This window comes from Drosophila subpulchrella, unplaced genomic scaffold (genome assembly GCF_014743375.2).
Source record: "Drosophila subpulchrella strain 33 F10 #4 breed RU33 unplaced genomic scaffold, RU_Dsub_v1.1 Primary Assembly Seq377, whole genome shotgun sequence".
Taxonomy (NCBI): domain Eukaryota; kingdom Metazoa; phylum Arthropoda; class Insecta; order Diptera; family Drosophilidae; genus Drosophila; species Drosophila subpulchrella.
The window spans coordinates 959,024-984,947 of record NW_023665598.1 but is presented as its reverse complement, the minus strand read 5'-3'; the positions used below and the strand labels follow the sequence as shown (position 1 = coordinate 984,947).

The window sequence follows — 25,924 nt, the reverse complement described above, 5'->3', positions numbered from 1 at the left end:
CGACATCCTGAGGGAATACATAGGGAAAATTTGCTATGTGTACGTGGACGACATAATCGTTTTTAGCAAAAACGAAGTAGAACACGGTCAGAACCTCGAAAAAGTATTTTCAACCCTACAAAATGCCAACATGAGGGTACAAATAGAGAAATGTCATTTTTTCAAAAACGAAGTAGATTTTTTAGGGTTTACCATCTCACAAGACGGAGTTAAGACAAATATTGACAAAATAAAAGCAATTGCAAAATTTCCGATTCCGAAAACGTTAAAAGATCTACGATCTTTCTTAGGCATGACAGGGTATTATAGAAGATTTATTAGAGATTATGCAAAAATTGCAAAACCACTAACCAGTCTCCTCAGAGGAGAAGAAGGTCGCATATCAAAAAATAAATCAAGCAGGACAGCTATTAATTTAGACAAGGAAGCAATAAATGCTTTCGAAAAATTAAAAAATACACTTATCTCCCGAGACGTCACCCTAGCATACCCAGATTTTTGAAAAGAATTTCAGCTTACAACCGACGCGTCAAGTTATGCGATAGGCGCAGTCTTAGAACAAAACCATAGACCAATAACATTTATCTCACGTACACTCACAAAAACCGAAGAAAATTACGCAAAAAACGAAAGGGAAATGTTAGCCATCGTGTGGGCACTTCAAAGGCTAAGACATTATCTTTACGGATATTCGAAAGTGGTAATATACACAGACCACCAGCCCCTAAGTTTTTCAAATAGTGTCAATAACCATAACGCGAAACTAAAACGATGGAGAGACCTTATTGGCGAATATAATCACGAAATTAAATACAAGCCAGGAGTAGCTAATGTAGTAGCTGACGCACTTCCTAGGGCCCCGGCCGAAATAAATTCACTCAGCTCCACGGCAACCATTCATAGCGACGAAAGCTCATCTCACAATCTTATATTTTCTGTAGAAGCTCCCATTAATGTTTTCAAAAATCAATTATTCCTACTCATGGACGAAACGGACTCAGATACTTTTGAAAATCCATTCCCAACCTACCATAGACACATAGTAAAAAGAAGAGAGTACACAGAAGAACAAATAATAGCAATCCTAACATGCAGACTAGATCCCAGATTAATAAACGGAATTTTTACTTCCGAAGAAGTAATGGGAAAAATACAAAATATTTATCCCACATATTTCAGTTCATATAAAGTAAGGTTCACGCGAAAACAAGTAGACGACGTCATGTCCGAATTACAACAAAATGAATTAATAACTCTAGAACACAAGAGAGCGCATAGAGATGCGAAAGAAAATAAAATACAAATACTTAAGAATTATTTTTTCCCGCAAGCTCAAAAGAAAATTCAAGCAATAGTTCAGTCCTGCCAGACCTGTAAAGAATCTAAATACGATAGGCATCCGCCAAAGGGCGAAATTCAACCAACACCTATCCCCAAATATCCAGGAGAAATAGTCCATGTAGATATTTATATCACAGAAAAGAAAAGCGTATTAACAGGTATTGACAAATTTTCCAAATACGCTCAAGTAAAAATTTTACAGTCAAGAGCAGCTGAGGATATTAAAAACCCCTTAAGAGAAATGCTTATAGCTTTCAGTATGCCGAAATGGATAATAATGGATAACGAACGTTCTTTAAGTTCTGCAGCTATAAAATTCATGCTTGAAGACCAACTTAAAATCTCAGTGCACACCACTGCCCCATATGCATCAACAAGTAATGGACAAGTAGAAAGGTTCCATTCGACACTATCCGAAATTTTAAGGTGCTTAAAAAAAGACAACGGGAGCATGGTATTTGAAGATTTACTTTTTCAGGCGGTCCAGGAATACAATAAATCAATACATTCAGTAACAAAAGAAAAGCCCATAGACATTTTTTTTAGAAACACGATCCCTAATACACCGGAAGGTATAAGAAATCAACGAGAGGAAATAATACAAACAAGAAAGGAAGTTAGCTTCGGCAAGCCGAAGCTTGTATACCCTTGCAGCTATAATTATTATATTAAAAAAACACAAAAAATTATATTCCCAATAGTATAAGATAATATGTCAAAAAACAGCGATGCTATAATTTGTTTCATATTATTTTCCTACCAATTTTCCGATCGTTCCTATGGCAGCTATATGATATAGTCGTCCGATTTTGATATAATTAAATTCAAAATTCAGAACTAATTAAGAAATGTTTTTTCCAAGCCTAGGAGGTTATATGTTAAGGAACACCGAAGCTATAATTTGTTTCATATTATTTTCCTACCAATTTTCCGATCGTTCCTATGGCAGCTATATGATATATTCGTCCGATTTTGATAAAATTAAGTTCGAAATTCAGAACTAATTAAAAAATGTTATTTCCAAGCGTTGGAGGTTATATGTTAAAAACACCGAAGCTATAATTTATTTCATATTATTTTTCCACAAATTTTCCGATCGTTTCTATGGCAGCTATATGATATAGTCGTCCGATTTCGATAAAATTTAATTCAAAATTCAAAACTAATTTAAAAATGTTAGTTCCAAGCTTAGGAGGTTATATGCTAAAAAACACCAAAGATATAATTTTTTAACATTTTTTTTCCGATTATTCCTATGGGAGCTATAAGATATAGTTGTCTGATCCGGCTGGTTCCGACTTATATACTACCTGCAAAAGATATAAGACTTTTGGGAAAGTTTCAGCCCGATAGCTTTAAAACTGAGAGACTAGTTTGCGTAGAAACGGACGGACAGACGGACAGACGGACAGACGGACATGGCTAGATCGACTCGTCTAGTGATGCTGATCAAGAATATATATACTTTATGGGGTCGGAAACGTCTCCTTCACTGCGTTGCAAACTTCTGACTGAAATCATTATACCCTCTGCAAGGGTATAAAAATTCAAAAGAAACAACTTTATGACTTAGAATACCACAACAAAAACAAGAACCTACCAAGACATTTCAGGCCAGGCGAAATAGTACACGTTAAAATCGACAAAAGATTAGGGTCAAAACTAACACCTAGGTATAAAAAAGAAAAAGTAGCAGAAAATAAAAACACCACCATTAAAACTCAAAGCGGAAAAATAATTCATAAAAATAATATTAAAACATAATTTTTCACACTATTTTTACCAACCTGCCTGGGTATTACCACGGTCCTCGACTATTCAAACTCATTTCACTTGAAACCGGACTAGCAGCCAAACAAGACGGAACGTTTAAAATCATCCACATTTTCAACTTGACCAGCTACGAAGAGACATTTACAACTTTAGAGGAATCATTTAAATCACTTACTTCATCTCACCCGCTTCAACCATATCTGTCTTACGCAGATTGCAAACACAAAAAATACCAAAAAGAGCAATAGAAGCAATAGGGACAGCATGGAAGTGGCTGGCAGGATCACCAGATCACCATGATTATGAGGTCGTAGAAAATAAGATAAATGAACAGCTAGAAAATAATAACAGACAAGTAGTAATAAACCGGCTAATTAACGAGAAAATAAATCAAAGCTCGGAAGGAATAATAGACCAAAAAGCCAATATTTTAAAATACAAAATACAACTAATTAAAGAAGAAATTACAAACATTCTGTACGCAATAACTTGGGCAAAATCTAGCACAGTGAATTCATTCATTTTCTCAGCAAAAGAAACCAACATTGTAGAAAACATTTTTAAAGAAGAAAACAGTTTATTTTTCGACATAGAAAAATTTTAGAATTTGCTAAAGTCAAACTTGCCACCAACGGCCACGACCTCATTTACATTATTAGCCTACCAACAATTAACAAAGATACTTGCAGAACATTTAAAGTAAAAGCACTAAAAAAAGCCCATATAATTAACGATCTAAAATATGAAAATCTACTAGAATGTAAGAAACAGCTATTCGCAATAACAGAACCTTGCCAGGCACATAACGATAAAACTATTTGTAATTCCGAAAAATTGCTAGACTTAAGTAACGATACTTGCGTAAATGCTCTGCTCAACAATCAACACATTCCCGATGTCGAGGAAATATTGCCAGAAACTCTACTGCTGAACGACTTTAGCGGATTTGTCTCGTTGGACGAAAAACTCTTAAAACTACAGGGCTCATTTATAATCCAATACAGGAACTCTACAGTAACAATTGGAGAAAACATCTACAAGTCAAAAGAAACCAGCACGGTCGAACCGGAACCCCCACTTTTTCAATTAACAGCGGAAAAGTCGAAAATAGATGAAGTACTGTCACTACAAATGGTCAAGGAACTTAACATAAACAACACAAGAGTACTAGAGAAACTCAGAAGCGAAGGAATTATAGATTCTTCCCTGAATTATGGATCCGCCATCATCCTATTTGTAGTTACCCTAGGACTGATCATACGATTCATGCGAAGGCGCAAACCAACAGAAGGCTTGCCAGCTCCAGCGAAAACAACTGAAGAGCCATCCCCTTCCGGATCTGTACTCTTTTACGTTGCGACCGAGGACAGTCGCGTTTAAGGGGGGAGGAGTTAACACCCAGAATGCTAAATGCTCAAGTAAGAGTATCGCCACACGCGCAAAATCCCAAACAAAAACAAATTGGTTATGAGCACGAGAAAAGCATAAGCACCAATTTCCCAACAGTAACCCTATACTGGCCAGAACGTTGCCCAATAGGCCCCTAATTGAGTTCAGCAGCCACGTGCGCTGAGCTTGCACTTCCCACCTTACGATCGTGGGAAAGCTTTAACGCTGGGTGATTGAACCCAACGCCGAGTGCATTTGGCAACAACAGTTATTGCCAAATTAAGTTGACCAATCAGAATAAGAAATGGTCAACTGCACCGCGGCAGCAGCAATATCAGCGACAGCAACCAATTAGGACCGACCACATCAACAACAGCAGCGATGTTCAATGACGATAGCAGAGAACGTCAGCAGGGGCAGCAGCAGCAGCAGCAGCACCTAGGTTACATTATTAATTATTAACATAAGAAAAGTTAGTTGTAAATCTGCACTCAAATAATAAAGTTTGTATTTTTATACCCGTTACTCGTAGAGTAAAAGGGTATACTAGATTCGTCGGAAAGTATGTAACAGGCAGAAGGAAGCGTTTCCGACCCCATAAAGTATATATATTCTTGATCAGGATCACTAGCCGAGTCGATCTAGCCATGTCCGTCTGTCCGTCTGTCCGTCTGTCCGTCTGTCCGTCTGTCTGTCCGGATGAACGCTGAGATCTTGGAAACTATGAGAGCTAGGCTACTGAGATTTGGCGTGCAGATTCCTGAGCTTCTTACGCAGCGCAAGTTTGTTTCAGTAGAGTGCCACGCCCACTCTTACGCCCACAAACCGCCCAAAACTGTGGATCCTACAGTTTTGATGCTAGAATAAAAATTTAAACTGAAATGTATTGTTCTCATCAATACCTATCGATTGATAAAAAAAAAGTTTGCCACGCCCACTTTTACGCCCACAAACTTAAAAAAATCGTTAATATGAACGTGGATATCTCGGAAACTATCAAAGATAGAAAATTGGGATCTCTGATTTAGATTCCTTAGCCTTGTGCGCAGCGCAAGTTTGTCACGCAAATATGCCACGCCCACTCTAACGCCAACAAACCGCCCAAGCCTGTGGCGCCCACAATTTTCATGCTAGATACAAAATTATAACTGAATTGTATTGGTCTCGTCAATACCTATCGATTGATCGAAAAAAAATTTGCCACGCCCACCCTAACCCCCATAACGCTTAAATCTGTCTACCGCCGGTAGGTGGCGTATTTCAATCTCGCTTTGCTGCTTGCTTATCTCCATTTCCCTTTGGTCCCTTTAGCTGAGTAACGGGTATCTGATAGTCGAGGCACTCGACTATAGCGTTCTTCCTTGTTTTTAAATAAAATACTATCTAAACTTTTAACTTATATATAGTTAGGTTTATTATATTACTCAAAAATAGTGGCCATAATTGGAAAACTGTAAAATCTAAACTAGCTCCTATAGTTTCCGAGATCACAGCGTTACACGGAAAGACAGACAGACCGACTTGGCTAGATGGACTGGGCAGTGATGCTGTTAAAAAAATGTATACTTTATGGGGTCGGAAACGTTTCCTTTTACCTGTTATATACATTTTACCGAACACAGTATACCGTTTTACTCTACGAGTAACGGTGCCTGTAAGAAAGAATACGGAACTCCAAATTAATTTTCCTTTTGACATTTCTTTACTGAACTTTTGGGCTTTGAATACTTCGAGTACATTATTATTATCGAAAAATTTTATTATTTTTTCTTTAAGATTTGTGAACGGGTCAATCACCAGGGTTGGAAAGTTGTTCACGATGAACTTGGCCGCATGGGTCCGTATGCCCACAAAGGAACGCAGTGGGTGTCTTACGATGACGCCGCAATAATCCGAAAAAAGTCAAAATTGGTGAGGTCATTGGACCTGGGTGGAGGTATGGTGTGGGCACTCGACCTCGACGACTTTCGCAACAGATGCGGGAATGGCGTGCATCCCTTGCTTCATGAGATCCACGATGTGCTTAAGGATTCGCCGAGCTTATTTGAACCAACAAGTAAGTTTCGCATATACATTTGTGTTGTAGCTTTTTCACTATCTCTAATCACTAGATATTTCTCAAGATATTCACCTCTTCATTAAGTCCAAATTAGGTTAAAAGGGCTTCCCCCATGTCTCGGCTTTATTTTAAGGTCTTATGAACTATGATTTAAAATTCGAGAATTGTGTTCCCCAGCATATATTTATACCAGTTACTCGTGAAGTAAAAGGGTACACTGGATTCGTCGGAAAGAATGTAACAGGTTGAAGGAAGCGTTTCCAACCCTATGAAGTATATATATTATTGATCAGCATCACTTGATGAGTCGTCCATTCGTCTCTACGCGAACTAGTTTCTCAGTTTTAAAGCTATCGGGAAATCTTCCCAAAAGACTTAATTCTATTGAAGGAAGCATATAAGTCGGACGAGCCGGATCGGATAACTATATAATTTAGCTATATTTCAGAATTTGGATTTTAAAACGAACTTTCAGATACCAGTCCATCAGCTAACGAACTTAAAAATATTATTTTTATACCCGTTTCTCTTAGAGTAAATGGGTATATTGTATGCAGGGAAAACTATGCAAAAGGTAGAAGGATGCGTCTCCGACCCCATAAGGATAACTAGCCGAGCCTATTTTGCCATGCATATATATACTTTATGGGGTCGGAGACGCTTTCTTATACATGTTACACCGCTTCTGACGAATCTAGTATACCCTTTTACTTAACGAGTAATGGCTACAAAAATATGATGACTATATCATATATACTCCATAGGAACAATCGGGTACTTAATGGGTTATTAGTAGGAAAGTAAGACTAAGCAGCATCAAAAACGTTCCTCGATGGCTTGAAATGTGTTCACCAAAAACTTCCCCTACTCAAATCTGAGGACGCGAAAAATTTGCTCATATTCGACCTATTTACATATCATACACGCCCTGCATAACAAACCTGACTTCTTTTTTGTCACGTCAATAAAATATGGGTAAGGTCGGTTCGGGTTTTATTTCAAGTGACCCGGTCCAGTCTTTACTGGACGTACCTTTTGTTATTCGACTATCTATCCTCGACCATAGCGGTGACTTTAGAAGTCGGGCTCAGTCAGTGATTTGAGTATTACCCAAGCCAATAAATGCTTTTCAAGTAGTCAAGCATAGGCCACGAGGTGCTATGAAAATGAAAGTCATTGTATTTCGTTCTATTTTTAAAATTGATTATTAACATAAACAATAAAGTGGTTAGAAATCGGTGACTGACTTAGTGAAATCCAATTTAACCTGTGTTGCTTGTGTGTTTGGGTAATGGGTAAAATTTTTACCCAAACCCCAACGATTTTAGAATGTTGCGGTCAGGTTTGGTAGGTAATAGAAGAATCTAAAAACATGAGAGGAAGCTAGCTTCGGCAACCCAAAGTTTCTATACCCTTGCAGTTCGTTCCCATGGTAGCATTGTACAGAGCATTCCGATTTTTGGAAAACTAAAAAATAATTATAGAAATCTTAAGATAATGTTCCATTTTAATTTACTACCGTGTATGTTTGTCGACATTTGTTGACATTCTTTTTCCGTTCCCCCTATAACAGCTTTATGAACGCTGAGACCTCGGAAACAATAAAAGTTAGGCTATTGGGATTTGGCGTGCAGATTCCTGAGCTTCTTACGCAGCGCAAGATTGATTAAGCAATGTGCCACGCCTGCTCTAACGCCCACAAACTGCCCAAAGCTGTGGCTAATACAGTTTTGATGCAAGAATAAAAGTTTTAACTGAAATGAATTGTTCTCATCAATACCTATCGATTGATCAAAAAAAGTTTGCCACGCCCACTTCAACACCCACAAAGCGCACAAAAACTTCAAAAAATCATAAATATAAACGCCGATATCTCGGAAACTATTAAAGATAGAGAATTGTGATTTCAGATTTAGGTTCCGTCGCCTTGTACGCAGCGCAAATTTGTTAGTATATATAGTATATGATGGATGTTGATGCACTACGAGCAGTACAAACAAGTGGCCCGACGACACCAAGCACGTGCTTTCTACGCGCGGGGCCCTTTTATCAATTTGGGCAAAAAATGCGAGATCGCGAGGAAGGCACAAAAAACAAATAGAGACGGGACACAAATGAAAATATAAGAAGCAACTAAGAATGAAGCAAGTGAGCTAAAATATTAGTTTTTAATACCGTAATAGAAGTTAAAGTGCAAATTAAATGATGTAGGTTGCTATAATTATTACATAGAACGCGAAAGGGCTCGTGCAGACAAAAATTTAATGTACATCGTGGCTAATAATAATTTCGTGTTAGTTTAACAGGAACGTTGAAAGTTAGGCGGTTTACAAGTTCTACAGAATCATTATCCCGTCTTATAAGAATTTTCATAAAAATAGTACCAAGCATTTTTCTACGATTTACAAGTGTAGGTAAATTAAGCAATAGTAATCTACTCTGATAGGAACGTAGCCTTACGTTTTGATCCCAGTTCAAACTACGAAGGGCAAAAAGATGAAATTTTTTTGTACCGACTGAATACGGTCAATATGCACTTGATATTGTGGACTCCAAACCGAAGAACAATGTTCCCAAATAGGACGGACAAGGGAGGTAAATAATAATTGGGTTGTATTAGGGTCACCAAATACTTTTGTCCAACGCTTTATTATCCCAAGAACACTCATGGCTTTGTTGACAGTGGAAAATATGTGGCAGTCAAATTTAAGTTTTGGGTCCAGAAGAACACTTAAATTATTAACTGAATATATACGGTCGAGTGTGTAACGAACTCACTCTATGAGTGTTGTCCACCCTAACACCTCTGTCTACGCTTTGACCGGCCTGCTCAGGAAGATGGGTGTGGGTTTGTGTTAAGATGAAACAAGAGTGTCACAGAACTAACAATAGTAGACAGAGAGACGGTAACGATAAGGATTTTAACCCAACGGCTAAGATTCGGACGAGAGACTGTACCTATCGAAGACGAAGGCCCAGATGTTATTGGCCACCTTCTATACCCACCCTACCTGTGAAGTCTCATTAGACTCCACCCTAAAAACAACCTCTGCGCTACATCCTCTAATGTGCCCTCAAAAGATCACAAATTAATTCATCTTAAATTTAATTTTATACGGCAAAAACAATAATATGGTTGAAGGTTCTTAATACTACAAATCCTAACACTAAAACCTTAAAACTAAGCGTTCTTCACTCCAAACGACTCTCTATATGATCGTGTGTCAGTACAAGATTATCAAATAGGAAAAGAAATGGATATTTGGTTTACGTCAAATTATTACGAAACTGATTACATATTTTATCGATATGTGATAAGCTTATTCAAAAATTACAGAAAAGCACTTAGGCGGATTACGTTAGGCGGATTACGTTAAATTATATAAGGGCAAACGATTTTTATTACATATTTATTAATACACGAATGTGAAAAAAATTACATGTATATATGAATGAAGAATAAATATATATATAGGAATGTAAATGATTTACAGCTATGCCGTACTTACAAACTCTCCAACGAAGTCAGCAGGCCTGATGACGATCGATGTGCGCTGTAGAATAGTTAAATCTAGGTGTATATATGTCATACTATGTCGTAAGGACACACGCAAGTATAAAGACTAAGTAGGAATCGTAAATTAAATTATAAACTTGTCCTAAAGATATTTAGAATAGGAAAATTAAACTACAATCGCTTTAGCGATACAAAAACAAGTTGGCAGCCCTGCCGAAATTAACTGGAAACCAGAATTGGAACTCAAATTCCAATTGGGATGCGGCATCTGCTTCCGCGGTCTTGCCCGAATTACGCCGAATCGGCGCCGGTGCGATTTTCGCCCGAACTGCAACGTGATCTGACTTGTAGATCGTGGTGCGGACTTGGTAAGTTCAAAACTTCACGCGGGCTGACGGCGACGATCCTTTAAGCCGCTTATGGTTTGACGATGATGAAATTAATCCAGTTGTGGCAAGGATGAAAGATTCCTTTCACGCGGTGTGCGGTATGAAAATCTCAAATGGCGATTCTGGCCTGGCGCTGAAGAAACGTATGGTTCCGCTAATAAACCGCTGCACGCGGCACCTGCTCCTTGCTGTGCGCAAAGGGGGGGACTGTAAAACTTCCGAAAATTCCGAGAATTCGCACGTGTCTCTGGTCACTGCTGTTTTTAGGGAATAACGATTAAATTCTTTCAATATATCGTCCCAATTATCTTACCACCAATATTGGGAGTGATAACCGGTCCCACTGGTCAAAATTCTAAGAACTTCACACGCGGATGTATGGATGCGGACGGACTTGAAAATTGTAACACTTTACGCAGGGAACGAACCGATCGCGGGTGAGGCTTGCAACAAAGAGGAGGAAATCATGGCGTCTAGAGTGGATGTAGGATGCACACAATCCCCAAAATCCATCAAAATGGTATTTTGGTATTCGTGCGAGGATCGGATCCTTGCTAAACTGAAGGGTTGCATCTGGGCTATTTATGTTAATTACCATGGGTAATGTCCTAAAAGGAATGCCAACTTAGCCGAATATACTGACTCTCACAACCACAGTTTTGATTTTTAGTCCCTGTGACTAACAATAAAAACTGAAAAAGGAGTCAGGAGGGATCACCAGATGTCCTTGGCATGGAATTTACCAAGCTAATTGCCGATCATGTCTTCCAAAACATAAATTGATTCACCGAGTTTCTCCTTAACTCGCGCTTTTGTTCCGACTGGACCTAGCTTTGCTCTGAAATTGTTGTCAGCGTTACTCAGCCCAAAGCTCCGTTTTGTCACCTCTTGATCGAACGATCTAGGCCTCCTACGTAGGTTATATGTGCGCTGGTTCGTCTCATAGGCTTTGCTCAGATGTTTATGGATGCGTGCACGAATTTTCTGACATTCGTCAGTCCTTGAAAGGTTGACATCACCTTCGGCGAGTAAGCCCAACTTGAGCAACAATTTATAGTCCTGGCCGTGTGAGATCATGTTGCCCAAAAACAACTTGGTAAGGTGATACACCGATAGACTGATGGAGGAAGTTACGAATTGAGCAATTTATGCTGCTGAGGAAAACATCCCATTCGCGCTGGTTCGAGTGGATGTAAGCTCTCAAAGCCGCGTTGATTGAACGGTTGACCCTCTCCGCTGGGTTGGACTGCGGAGCATAAGCACCTGTGAACATGTGGCGCACGCCATATTTCGAAAGGAAGTCGGAGAAGTCACGGCCTTTAAACTGAGTGCCGTTGTCACTCACGACTGTCTCAGGCACACCAAAGCAGGGAAAGATTTCGTCCTGCAGTATACTGACTATCACTTTAGTGGTGAACTTTTTCACTGTATTTAGAAAAGTGAGTTTTGAAAAGTGATCCAGGATAATCAATTTTTGTGCCTAACCGAAGTAGACACTTCTGGGTCACACCGCGGGACAAGGGGGTAATGAGCACTTGTCCCTTGGAAGGGGACGCTTTGCTGGCAGGACGATCGCGTCGCGGCAATGGTAACGATGGTTACTGCGATGCCGGACCACAGGCGATGCTGAGCTGCGCTGAGGTTGAGCTAACGTGGTTAGCTGCTAGTTGAGATAGTGTATTACGAGCCCTATTCCCAGAGGTAGGACGTAGAACCGCGGAGTTATGAGGTGCGTTGATAACTGATTTATTCTTCATTTGCTACATGCTTATATACTACTTGGATCACGGAAGTTTAGTGTAATGATTAGTGAATTAAGCTATATTCTAAAGTAGGTCAGGGAATAATGATTATGGTAGCAACTACGCGGCTCGGCTGGTACTGCAAAATGTGCTGACTGCATTGGCGAGTCAGTGTGCCGTTAGGTCGGTGAGACGGTGAGTTAGTGAGACATATAATATGTTGATCAGCAATTCTCATCTGCAGTGAGTGCTACTGAGCGCCTGGTACTGTTCCCAACTTGGCTACTGCATGATTTGTTCGGTGTGGTCATGCCGAGTACCTTTGGGAACGAACATTATCCGCCCATTGAGGGGTACCCTCAATTAAGGCGTGATGTCGGTCAGCCCTTGGCCGAATTGTATGGAAAGCACCTAACAAATCATTGACCGAGGAGGATCCTTCCTTCAACTGCGGCGGTTCCTGTTTGTGACTCAGGTCCTTCACATCTTCTTGATGCTGCTTAACACTCCCCTTTGCGATAAAATGGACATTACCGTGGGGACTGAAATTGTGACCTCGTAGAAGTTGATCATTTGGCACGTCTATGGTATGTGGACCTTCTGCAACAAAACTAAGATATTTCTTGGTTAAGTTTAGAAATGTTGAACAAAAGTCAGACTTCTTGTAGGTTTTAAATTGATGAGAAGTCGGTTCTATATTAATTGGTTGAACCATTATATGTATCGATTGATTCTCGATTGGACGAGTAGGTGTCGCTAGTTCTTGATTGGCTACATATATCTTCAGGCTCTTTTATTTTATGATCCATCAATGCTACGTTCGTTGAATGAATACCTTCTCCATCGAGTGAAATCTCAATTTGCCGTTTGCTTTCTTCTATATCAAATTCATTATTATTCATCGGATTTCTATCTTTCGTTGGCTCATAAGTAGCGTTCGGTTCTGCAAAATCACCTCTGTCTTCTACCAGAATAGGGTTGACTTCTGTATCAGATGAGGTTCCTTGGGCCTTGGGCCAACGGTCTATTAGGTCCTAGTTCAAGAAGTTGACCGGTTATTACACGAGAATATACCTTAACCCCTTAAGTTAGCTTAATGGGTTGCCGAAAGTCATGATCTGCTAACGGCAGTCCCTCGGGAATATTAAGATCGGTATCAATCGGAACTGACGGTTGGTCTGTAATGACTGTGGGAATAATAAATACCTCTATTAGTGTTTCAAAACCCTGATGTAACTGATGAGAGCTATAGTGTTGATCTGATCACTGTTGATATTTTTCCTCTGATTCCAGATATTTCCTTTAGAGATAGTAGATCTGCCATCCTCCTTGAGATAAGATTCACCTGTGATCCACCATCTATTACAGTGCGACATGTTTGTAGTTGACCGTTTGGCCCTTGTTATGATACCTTGGCGGTCGCGAGCAGAGTATATCCTACTACGTCGTCGTAGCCTGCAATGGTTGCTGCTCCGGCCACTAAATTGCTAGTCGGTACTTGGTGTAACAGTGAATAATGCCGTTTCTGGCAGACTCGACAAGTGGCCCGTGATCCACAGTTTTCAACCTTATGAGCTGTAGAAAAACAATTTGTGCATGCTCCCACTTGAATAATGGCTTGGCGCCGTGTTTTGGGGTCCAATTTCTGGAAACGGCTACATGCTCTAAGATGATGTGATCTTAGGTGACAAATCTTACAGCTCTCTTCTTTGTGAACTGACTGATGGCGGAGTGTTGCTGTAGGTTGAGCGCTTATTATCCAACATGCAAGCGCGCCGCTCAATAAACGTCAGTACACTCCTTAACGTTGAAATTTCCGTTGGTGCATCCGCTGAATTTTCCAGAGCAGCTAGAGACTGCTGGTCTTCTGATAATAAAACACAGGATTGGATCCCAGGAATTTGTAGTGACATCGAGGTTTTTAAGAGTACTTATTGAGTTTTTGATAGTGTCATGTAAGGCCCTTAGTTGGCGCGAGGAGCCGTCTATTGGCTTATGGTCAATAATTTTTGCGGTGGCGGCAAATACTAGTATTTTGTCGTTTTGGTACCTGGTCTTCAATCGCAACCAGGTGTCGTCATAGCCGCCCTGTGAGAAGGCTGAGTCTGTCAAGACGTTCCTCGCTTCACCATGAAGCGAACTCTGTAGAATACGTAGTTTTTGACTGGACGATTATGGCTTATTATCTACCAATTCCACAAAGAGATCATGGAACCGTGGCCAGTCTAGATACTCGCCATTGAACTCCGGAATGCTAATTGGCGGAAGCCAAGGTTCATTTCGTATTCCTCGTATAATGTGTGGAATTGGGCTAACTCTGCTTCTGCCAGAGCTGCGGTTTAGGTGCGCTATCCAAATCGTCGTGGGCTTGCCTCAGTAACGGCCAATGGAGATCCAGGTGCCTTTGTAGGGCTGGGGTGACGGTTGGGGCGTTCGAGGCTAATGTTAATGATGACTCCAGTTCGTTGTATCTTCTCTGCAATTGTCGGATCCCCGTGTCAATCGCGGAGTCTCCCTTATTTTGATCTCCTGTTGTAATCTTGATGTTGGCCGAAGTTCGTCTGGGGGCCAGTCGGCATTTTGTCCAGAAAGATATTATGATATTTTTTGACCAGCTCCTTAAGTGCTACTAGTCGTGAAGAGTAATCACTTTCAGTTGGTAATGCCGCTTGCTGGACTTCTTCATCTATGTCGCAAAACTGCTGCCAGAGATCGTTTAACTGATTTAACTTACCGGAGTAATAGCCGTCTCGGTGGCGTCGGTTGGCAGAATCCTTGCCATAATTCTTAATGAGCTGTTGGATTTTCCCTTACAGCTCGTTTTGGTTGTCTAGTAATCGATTGTGTAAATCGATTCTTGTGTGACTTGTTTCCTCTATGAATGAAGTAGACATAATGTGTGTCTTGGAAACAAAGAATCCTGTGAAGCCGGATAAAGCTGTGTGTCCTGTGAAGCTGGATGAAGCTGACGATCCTGTGAAGCTGGATCAAACTGAATATCCTGTGAAGCTGGATGAAGCCGTGAATCCTGTAAAGCTGGATGAAGCTGAGTATCCTGTGAAGCTGGATGAAGCTGAGTATCCTGTGAAGCTGGATTAAGCTGACGATCTTGTGAAGCTGAGTATCATGTGAAGCTGAGTATCCTGTGAAGCTGGATTAAGCTGAGTATCCTGTAGAGCTGGATTAAGCTGGGTATCAGTTGGTAAAGGATCACGTCGGGGTCACCAATGTTTGTGCCTAACCGAAGTAGGCACTTCTGGGTCACACCGCGGGACTAGGGGGTAATGAGCACTTTTTGCATTCACGGGGACGCTTTGCTGGCAGGAAGATCGCGTCGCGGCGATGGTTACTGCGATGCCGGACCACAGGCGATGCTGAGCGGCGCTGAGGTTGAGCTAACGTGGTTAGCTGCTAGTTGAGATAGTGTATTACAAGCCCTATTCCCAGAAGTAGGAAGTAGAACCGCGGAGTTATGAGGTGCGTTGATAACTGATTTATTCTTCATTTGCTACATGCTTATATACTACTTGGAAAAAGAAGTTTAGTGTAATGTAGTAAAATAAGTTATATTATAAAGTAGGTCAGGGAATAATGATAATGGTAGCAACTACGCGGCTCGGCTGACACTGCACAATGTGCTGACTGCATTGGCGAGTCAGTGTGCCGTTAAATCGGTGAGACGGTGAGTTAGTGAGACATATAATATGCCGATCAGCAATTCTCATCTGCAGTGAGTGCTACTGAGCCCCTGGTACTGTTCCCAACTTGGCTACTGCTTGATTTGTTCGGTATGGTCATGTTGAGTACCTTTGGGTACGAACAATCAATATGCCTATGTTTCCAGACTTGGAACGCGAAAATGGGCCAATAAAATCCAGATCGAGTCGTTGAAATATCCTTTCGCTAAGCACTAGAGCGCCCATAGGTGGTTTCAAGGAACGCGTAGGATGCTTTGTAGTGAGGCACGTTTCGCAGTTGCGTATGTAATCCCGCACGTTGATTACCATGTTTGGCCAGTAAAAGCGGCGGCGAATGCGCTCTAGGCATTTCGTCATTCCACAATGCGCAGATGATGGTTGGTCATGGGCGGCACTGATTTCGCTTTGGCGTAACGACTCGGGTACGAACAATTTCCAGCAATCGTTTGGTGAAGTGTCAATTGAATTGGGAAATGCTGCACGGTGATAGATGAAGTCGCCGACTACTTGGAAATCTGGTAGCTGTGAAGACGGAAATTTGTTCCGGAGTGCAGAATATTCTTCCGATTGGAAAGCGTCTGATGCGAGATCCATTTCAGCGTGAACTTCAAAATTCTGCACAGCAACTTCAACGTCCTCGAAAGCACGGGACAGAGCTTCCGCCACGACATTTTCACATCCTTTACGATGTTCGATTTCAAAGGAGTAACCCTGAAGTTTGATATCCCACCTGGCCAGTCTACCGCTTAAATCATATTGATTCATAAGCCAACGCAAACTGGAGTGGTCAGTGACTACTTTGAAAGAATGTCCATCCATATACATCCTAAATTTTTGATTGCCAAGACTTCAGCCATGCATTCAAATTCTGTAGTTGTATAGTTAAGTTGGGCTTTGTTAAGTTTTTTGGACATGAACGCTGTTGGTCGTTCGCAACCAGGTTGGTCACACTGGGCCAGAACTGCACCAACACCATGTAGTGAGTCATCGCACTGCAGAATGAATGGTTTGATCAACCAGTCATAGCAAGAAATCTTCTCAGCTGTTTCTGAGTTTTGGGTATCGGAAATTTACTGACAGCGCTAATCTTGTTTGGATTCACTTGAAGTGTTCCTTCTCCAACCAAACATCCCAAGTAATTTACCCGTTTCAGACAGAACTGACTTTTCTGGACGTTAATTGTCAATCCTGCTTTTCTCAGCTGGGCGGCTACCTCAGAAAGATTTAACAGGTGGTCTTCAAAGCTGTTTTAGCCCATGCGACTTCAGCTGATACGGTATTACAAGGTCCATTAAACGGCACATGGTTTGCGGAGCGTTGGTCAAGCCAAATGGCATCCTTTTGAATTGGTACAGCGGACGGTTCGGTATCGTGAACGCTGTCTTTGCACGGAACTCTCGATCTAGGCAGATTTGCCAAAACGCATCCTTGAGATCTATTTTAGAAATGCAATGCACTGGCGGAAGACGACTAAGCAGACCTTCCATAACAGGAATCGGATAAGCATCCTTAACGGTAACTGCATTGAGTTTCCTCGCATCGAGACAGAAACGTACCTTGACAGGTTTAACGTGCAAGGTAACCGGAGCAGACCAAGGCGATGATGGTGCCTCTTCTATGACGTCCATTTCAATCATGCGATCGCTTACGACACACAAAAGCTTTTCCTTAGCTGGCGATAAAGGATAAAACCTTTGTTTGATTGGTTTCGTGGTAGATGTGTCAATGTTGTGCTCTATCAATCTAGTCAAACGTAGGCCCTCACTTTCGAATGATGGAAAGAAGTAGATTACCCTTTTCAGTTATGATTTCTGTGCGTTGGATATACATATGTGTGAGGGGTCGTTATCGGGTTTGCATTCAATTTCGTTAACTTAAAACGAATGTTGGATGGAAATGACAAAGGTTTCCCAGAAATCCATGCCGCATATCACGCTGTGTTGAATAGTGGGTACTATAAGGATTTCAAATTTTGAATCAATAGAGTTGTACGTCAAGGGAATGGAGATTGTGCCAGCCACGGATTGTGTTTGAGCGTCTGCAGTACGGATTACGCTTTTGAATTTGTTATACAGCTTGCTAGATATTATTTGGTGGGCATGCTTTCCACCAATGACACTTTTGTTGGCTCCGCTGTCTAAGAGAGCTGAGTATTTGAGACCGAATATCTCCACCATTGTGAAAGGCCGAATTTCATTCCTTTTGTGGATGCCGCATATCACGCTGTGTTGAATAGAGGGTACTATAAGGATTTCAAATTTTGAATCAATAGAGTTGTACGTCAAGGGAATGGAGATTGTGCCAGCCACGGATTGTGTTTGAGCGTCTGCAGTACGGATTACGCTTTTGAATTTGTTATACAGCTTGTTAGATATTATTTGGTGGGCATGCTTTCCACCAATGACACTTTTGTTGGCTCCGCTGTCTAAGAGAGCTGAGTATTCGAGACCGAATATCTCCACCATTGTGAAAGGCCGAATTTCATTCCTTTTGTGGATGATTGATGAGATAATACAACGGTTAAAAGCTCGTTTGCGCATCCAGAATTTGCGTATACGAAAGGTAGAATGACGTTTGTAAGCGAAGATTGAATTGACACTAACAGGTTTAAGCCTTCGTTTTAGATACTCTTGCAAGCACATGTGATATGGATTGAACGCATTAGTAGTCGGTACATCAGGTTTGGGAGTAGACAAATCAGGTAAATTATCCGTTGCCGCAGAATCCGGATTACTTAGAATATCCGAGGCTAACGGCGAATGTCCTGCTTGGAGTTTTCCGATACCGATTAACATTTTGCACAATTTGGCTTATATACATCGGGTATGCCGCAACAGAAAATACGGCGAGGTTTTAGACAATCATGTTACCTGTGACCTGTTTCATAACAGTTCCAACATATGAATTTGTCTGCAGGCTTAATTGCACAGACTTCGCCCTCGACATCGGCTTCGTCTTCGGACTGATCTTCAGAATCGTATTCGTGAAGAATTGTGTTGACAAACCGTTTGGTTACATTAGGGCGTTGAATTGGCTTCGACCGAGTACTACGATAAAATCCTTCGTGGCGGTGACACGCCTTACTCAAAGCTTCCAAAGAAGGGGTGTCAACATACAGTAACTCAAATTTCTAGTCTGGCTTCAGCTCACTATCATGCATGGGCTCTCGGAGGGAATTAGCTATGATAAGCATTGCGTCAAGAAAGTCATCAAAACTTTCGTTTGAACCCTGCTTACGATGACGCATGACACTTTTTATTTCACGGTCTGATCTCTGATCTGAGTATCTCTCCATTAAGCGTCTGCATAATACATGCCAGCTTATGTCATCTACCGACCGATGAACACGCCAGTAAATAGATAGAGCAGGACCTGCAAATAGCAAATTTGCAAACTGCGACAACAAGTCGAAATTTCCGCTTAGGCTTTGTGTAGTGAGACAGTTTACACGGTATATAAAATCCTCAACTGCGATGTCTTCATCTGACCTACTGAATTTGATTCGCCAGTTGGAAATTACATTTGAAATTCTGTCAGGACGATCCAAAGAAAGATCGCTGCGATCGTTTCGCAGATCTGGAGAGTTCCTAACTCGCTGACTGTTTTGACACCGATTGTTCTGAAAATCGACTTGTCCTGAATTGTTACGGATTTCGTGCTGCGTTTTGTTATCCACAAACTAAACAACTAACTAAACTCAAAAACTTAAAACGGGAAATGGAAGATATACGATATGCGAAGTCTCATTAGACTCCACCCTAAAAACAACCTCTGCGCTACATCCTCTAATGTGCCCTCAAAAGATCACAAATTAATTAAATTTAATTTTATACGGCAAAAACGATAATATGGTTGAAGGTTCTTAATACTACACATCCTAACACTAAAACCTTAAAACTAAGCGTTCTTTACGCCAAACGACTCTCTATATGATCGTGTGTCAGTACAAGATTATGAAATAGGAAAAGAAATTGATATTTAGTTTACGTCAAATTATTACGAAACTGATTACATATTTTATCGATATGCGATAAGCTTATTCAAAAATTACAGAAAAGCACTTAGGCGGATTACGTTAGGCGGATTACGGTAAATTATATAAGGGCAAACGATTCTTATTTCATATTTATTAATACATGAATGTGAAAAAAATTACATGTATATATGAATGAAGAATGAATATATATATAGGAATGTAAATGATTTACAGCTATGCCGTACTTACAAACTCTCCAACGAAGTCAGCAGGCCTGATGACGATCGATGTGCGCTGTAGAATAGTTAAATCTAGGTGTATACTATGTCGTAAGCACACACGCAAGTATAAAGACTAAATAGGAATCGTAAATTAAATTATAAACTTGTCTTAAAAATATTTAGAATAGGAAAATTAAACTACAATCGCTTTAGCGATACAAAAACAAGTTGGCAGCCCTGCCGAAATTAACTGGAAACCAGAATTGGAACTCAAATTCCAATTTGGATGCGGCATCTGCTTCCGCGGTCTTGCCCGAATTACGCCGAATCGGCGCCGGTGCGATTTTCGCCCGAACTGCAACGTGATCTGACTTGTAGATCGTGGTGCGGACTTGGTAAGGTCAAAACTTCACGCGGGCTGACGGCTACGAACCTTGAAGCCGCTTATGGTTTGACGATGATGAAATTAATTCAGTTGTGGCAAGGATGATAGATTCCTTTCACGCGGTGTGCGGTATGAGAATCTCAAATGGCGATTCTGCCCTGGCGCTGAAGAAACCGATCTCGGGTGAAGCTTGCGACAAAGAGGAGGAAATCATGGCGTCTAGAGTGGATGTAGGATGCACAAATCCCAAAATCCATCAAAATGGTATTTTTGGTATTCGGGCGAGGATCGGATCCTTGCTAAACTGAAGGGTTGCATCTGGGCTATTTGTGTTAATTACCATGGGTAACGTCCTAACTAGGAATGACATCTTAGCCGAATATACTGACTCCCACAAGTGGCGCATTTTGAAGAGAGTAACTAACAAAAGTAGGAGTACCCCTATAAAAAGTCATAACATTGCATTTGAGGCAGTTCAAATTTAAAAGGTTGTGCTCACACCATCCCTGAAAACAATCAATACCTGACTGTAAGTTAAAACCAGACGCTATATCATTATATGAAAAACAATCCACAATTACAGGGGTAAAAATACAATTTGGCCTATTTAAGGGATTAGGGTAGCTAGAATTTGAGCAAGCAGCCGAACTATAAGTAGTTTGTAAAAACCCGGCAAATAAATCACCAATTTTAGAATCCGTCGATGCCTCCATTGAGTTAAAACGGACCGATGAAGGCAATTCCGATGACTTACGCTTGGCATTAACAAAGTTATAAAACTGCATCGGATCATTTGAAAATTCAAATTTGCATCGGCTTAAATACATAGAATAGCAATAGCCACCACATATTTCGAAAAATCAAATCAGATTTTGTATACTTTTTATATGTGTTTGTTTTAAGGTTTTTAAGTCTTTAAGTCTTTAAAGCGCATTGGCAAACCAAGGAGGCCTGTTTAGCTTTAAAAGAAGCATATCAGGAACGCATTCATTAAAAAAAGTATATCCATACAATTGTACAAGTCTGTCCAATTATATTGAGAAATCATATCGTTAAGTTTATTATAGTCACATTTTCGAAAACATCTTATTTTAGTTGGAGAAACTAAAGGAGAAAGGGTATCAACGCAGGGGAGGCAGATTGTCAACTCCATTGTTGGATGATATCGGTCTTCAGGTACAACCAGAGCGGCAATTCTAGATACCGTGACTTCAGACGGGTCTGAAACAAACACAATTAGGGTATTCAGTTGCGTTGCAAAAGTGTAAACTTTGTCAGTTTGCCAGACGAGAATTGTGAACGCCCTCTATTTTAAAACATCGTTGCAGGAAATTGACGTACAAAAGAAAGATAACTTTTAAATTTTTGTATTACTCCAACATATAATCTAGGACTTTATTAGCTTCGTTCTCAGACCATCGCTTAGTTTCGACCTCCCTGGCTCGCTTTCTTGAGGGTTTTTCTTCCATTGAAATTGTTATTCGATGATTTTGTTTACTAGAAGACAAAATTTTTTCTTTTTGGCGCTCATAAATTATTAAATCTGTAACGCTCTAAATCGAGGGCGCACAAATCCAACGAGTCGTGACGGGGATCATATTAAGTTTATTATAATCATTGTAATCATAGTCATAGTTTCGTTATTAGCTTTAAGATCGGACATGAAGTTCCGTGTTATGAATTAACATAATAGGAACTAAGGAAACTAATTAAACTAGTATTAATTTTGAGCCAAGACGCGCACCCTAGACAATAGCCCAATCGATAGCGGGGAACTGGTTCAGCGAACGCGACGCTCGACAGAAGTGCGATATCTGATTTCTAAGCTCGGCCTCTGACGTTTTTAACTTTTCGCCGAGAGTGGACGTGTGTCCGAGCATCCCTCCGGCTCACCACTACCGACACACACGGAGAGATACGCGCCGATCCGCCGGGGACTCAAGTCAGCCTTGCGTATCCGAGCCCGCGCCCGACGCCGCACCTTTACGTTTAGTGTTTTCGACTCTTGTCGATCCGCGCAACACCGACCAGCGCACCAAAATACACGTAAGTAGGCATACCCATTGTGAGGGCAGCAGCGAGGGCCCCTATCCACCGAGAGAGGACCCCAGGATTTTTAAGCAAGCGTGGAACGGACTCACCGGAAATTTTCTGGTCGGGGTCCATGTTTGCAGCGTGTCTTTGATGTGGTGTCGTCTTGGAATATGGTCTTCGTTGGTTGGAGTCTTTACTGGACTTCTTGGGCTATATGTTTGTATTTTCACCGACACTCGATCGCGTGGACTGTACGGGATCGCGGTATCAAGCCCACGAGCTTAGCTTGATACCGGGCGCCTTCACTAGTTCGTTGAGGGTATTTTCCACGGTCGGGCACTTTTGTTCTAGTTTTCGATTGGTTTCGCGGAACCTTTATGTTATGTCACTCGTCCTGGGGCTACGCACTCCCATAAAGGTGGTAATTTTCCTGGTCTTTCTCCCTATCAGGTCACGTAGTTCTCTGGCCGGGGTAAAACCTTAATCAGGGCCAAGAAACCTATACAAGAAATTTATATAGAAGGGTGGAACCTGTAGTAGGAATTTGTATGGGAAGTGGCAGCACAAGGTACTGAGAGGGCGATCGGACTGCTTGGTGGGGAACTTGGGGGGGTCCCGCTGAGAACACCCTGTGGTGGCAGAGCGAGGTACTGAGAGGGCGATCGCACTGCTTGGAGGGGAACTTGGGGGGTCCCGCTAAGAACGCCCTGTGGTGGCAGAGCGAGGTACTGAGAGGGCGATCGCACTGCTTGGTGGACATGGCTAGATCGACTCGGCTAGTGATCCTGATCAAGAATATATACACTTTATGGGGTCGGAAACGCTTCCTTCTGCCTGTTACATACTTTCCGACGAATCTAGTATACCCTTTTACTCTACTAGTAACGGGTATAACTATAATAACTACACCAATAACAACAATGGAGGTCGTGGAAATTGTAGAGGTAATAACCATGGCGGATCCAGCAGCAACAATAATAACAAGAAAGGTGGAATATTGGAACAAGTAACAAAAATAGATTGGGATTGCAAGGAAACTACTAACAAATTCAATTTTGTTAGGGATATCAGAGTAAATATTTTAAATACGATATACTACGAGAGTGTGCAAATCGATATTGTTCAACTTCAATATTCTCGAATGGGAATGGGAATGGGAATGGGAATAAATTCCAAAACACCCTCAGATGTGGTATCTGGGGTGAATCTAGAAATAAATAACTGCTTCCTATGTGGAACAACTGACAGATTCTTACGTCACCCAGCAGCAGTCTGAACCTCACTAAGGTGAGAGCCAGAAACGGTACCATCTGTACCTATAGGTACGGTCGGCACCGAATTGCTTGACTTAGCCAGCACTGAAGATTTTTTTACCACCAGACTTCCAGAAACAGTGATTTCACCGGAATTAGCTGTATCTATAGGCACAGTGTGCTCACTTAGCCCTGCGTCAACAGAAACTGCTGCAGCGACCAAGTTCGGATTTGGGGTGGATACCATGAACGTATTAACTGCCGCTAAGCTGGCTTTTTTGCGTTTGGGCGACTCAGTTAGTAATTTTTATTATTAAATTGGGCACAAACGGAATTGAATCCCTCATTGAGCTGTTTAAAAGCAGAGAGATTCAATAGGCAGTCTCGAGTCTGCTTCATAAAGCCGCTCATCTCAACTACCATTTCCTTACAGGATCCTCATGACCACATGAAACCAGAATTCAGATCAATGAAGTCTTTGACTCTGCCTAAAAGTCCTGCACATTTTACGTGCATCATCGATTCGCAGAGCCAGCAGAAAATAAAAGGGTCTTTAGTTGAAGACGGAAGGGTACAATTTTTCTTAGAACAGACAAGAGCCATGTAAAGAAATTGAAAATAATAAAATAAAATGTAAATAATACCTCAAGTAAATTTGGCACAGGGATCAAATTCCAAAACCACAAAGGCAGAAAAAAGAGCGCGAGATCGCGTATTCAATTAAATAAATAAAAATAAATAAAAAATAAATCTTCTGTCGACTGAGCGTGGCTTGTGGGACACTGACAACTTTACGCACGAACAGATACAATGTAAGGCAGGCAAGAGAGAGAGAATAAGAAAATATCACACCAAAAGTCTACCAGAAGTTCAGCAGGTTCAGAGAGGGTGTAAATTACAGTTGTAATATAGAGCGGTCGATAGAGAGGGAATAAAAGAGTTTTAGCAAGTTTAGAGAGTGTAAATTACACTAACAAATCAAAGAGATTAAACAAATCTAATAGAAATGTTAAAATAACTATAACCACGTACCCGTTTACTGGGAGATCTAGTTAAAAACACTAACACAACTGTTAGGCTGAGCTTTGTTAATAAACAAACACAAGACACTCTCAAAAATCACCGAATAAGACAAAAACTCAGTGCACAAAAGTTTGCCACGCGCACTCTAACGCACCTAACGCTTAAATCAGTCTACCGCCCACATAACAATATATTGAGATCGCAGGTAGGTGGCGCAATTCAATCTCGCCTTGCTGCTTGCATATCTTCTTTTCCCTTTGGTCCCTTAGGCTGAGTAACGGGTATCTGATAACCGAGGTACTCGACTAAAGCGTTCTTCCTTGTTTTGTTTATAATAACTTGTTTATTTTTGAAGTTTGCTCTAATAGAACCATAGCACGGTATTAGTAAAAGAAGTAATATATAAAGTTCAATAAGTGGTAAATAAAACCTAACCTTTTTGACATATTCTGAAGACATGTATTTTAAAAATTATATTTTGTAAGCCTAATTACAAAACGTTATACTTTTCAGACTGCAAACAAAAAAAACCTAAACCTAATTTTATCCGATAAAAGGCTTGCTCAAATATATCAATTATGTCTGTAGTTTCTTTTATTTTTGACGGCTATTTATGTGCCTAAGACAATTATCCTCTTTTTTGCTAAGTTATATTGGCGATATTTTCTTGTTTTTTTCGACTAAGCGCAACGAGTAGAACGCCGTATTCCATTGAGTGAGACAGACACTTTTGGACGTGGTTTCCAGGTTTGCGTTCTCCCCAGACGTCTTAAAGTAAGGGACTAATCTCATACATTTGTGAAAGATCTTCCCAAGCTCTTATACATCGCTGAACATTTTTTCTTTGACGTTATGAATCCAATGGTACATTCTATGAATATGATTACTTGCACGATTATAGACAATTATACACAGAGAAAAATCAGAACAATACCCGTTTGATATTCTCTCCTCAATTTTGATATGCCAATTTTTATACCCGTTACTCGTAGAGTAAAAGGGTATACTAGATTCGTCGAAAAGTATGTAACAGGCAAAAGGAAACGTTTCCGACCCCATAAAGTATATATATTCTTGATCAGGATCACTAGCCGAGTCGATCTAGCCATGTCCGTCTGTCCGTC

General features: G+C 40.8%; 1 protein-coding gene across 1 annotated transcript in view; it reads left to right on the top strand.

Annotated features, from left to right (window-relative positions):
* The window catches only part of LOC119561834 (probable chitinase 10), a 195,935-nt gene that overhangs the window by 147,022 nt on the left and 22,989 nt on the right, over positions 1–25,924 (top strand). Inside the window, exon 4 of the mRNA XM_037875317.1 lies at positions 6,280–6,559. Coding sequence (XP_037731245.1) covers positions 6,280–6,559 — 280 coding nt within the window. The remainder of the gene's footprint in view (positions 1–6,279; positions 6,560–25,924) is intronic.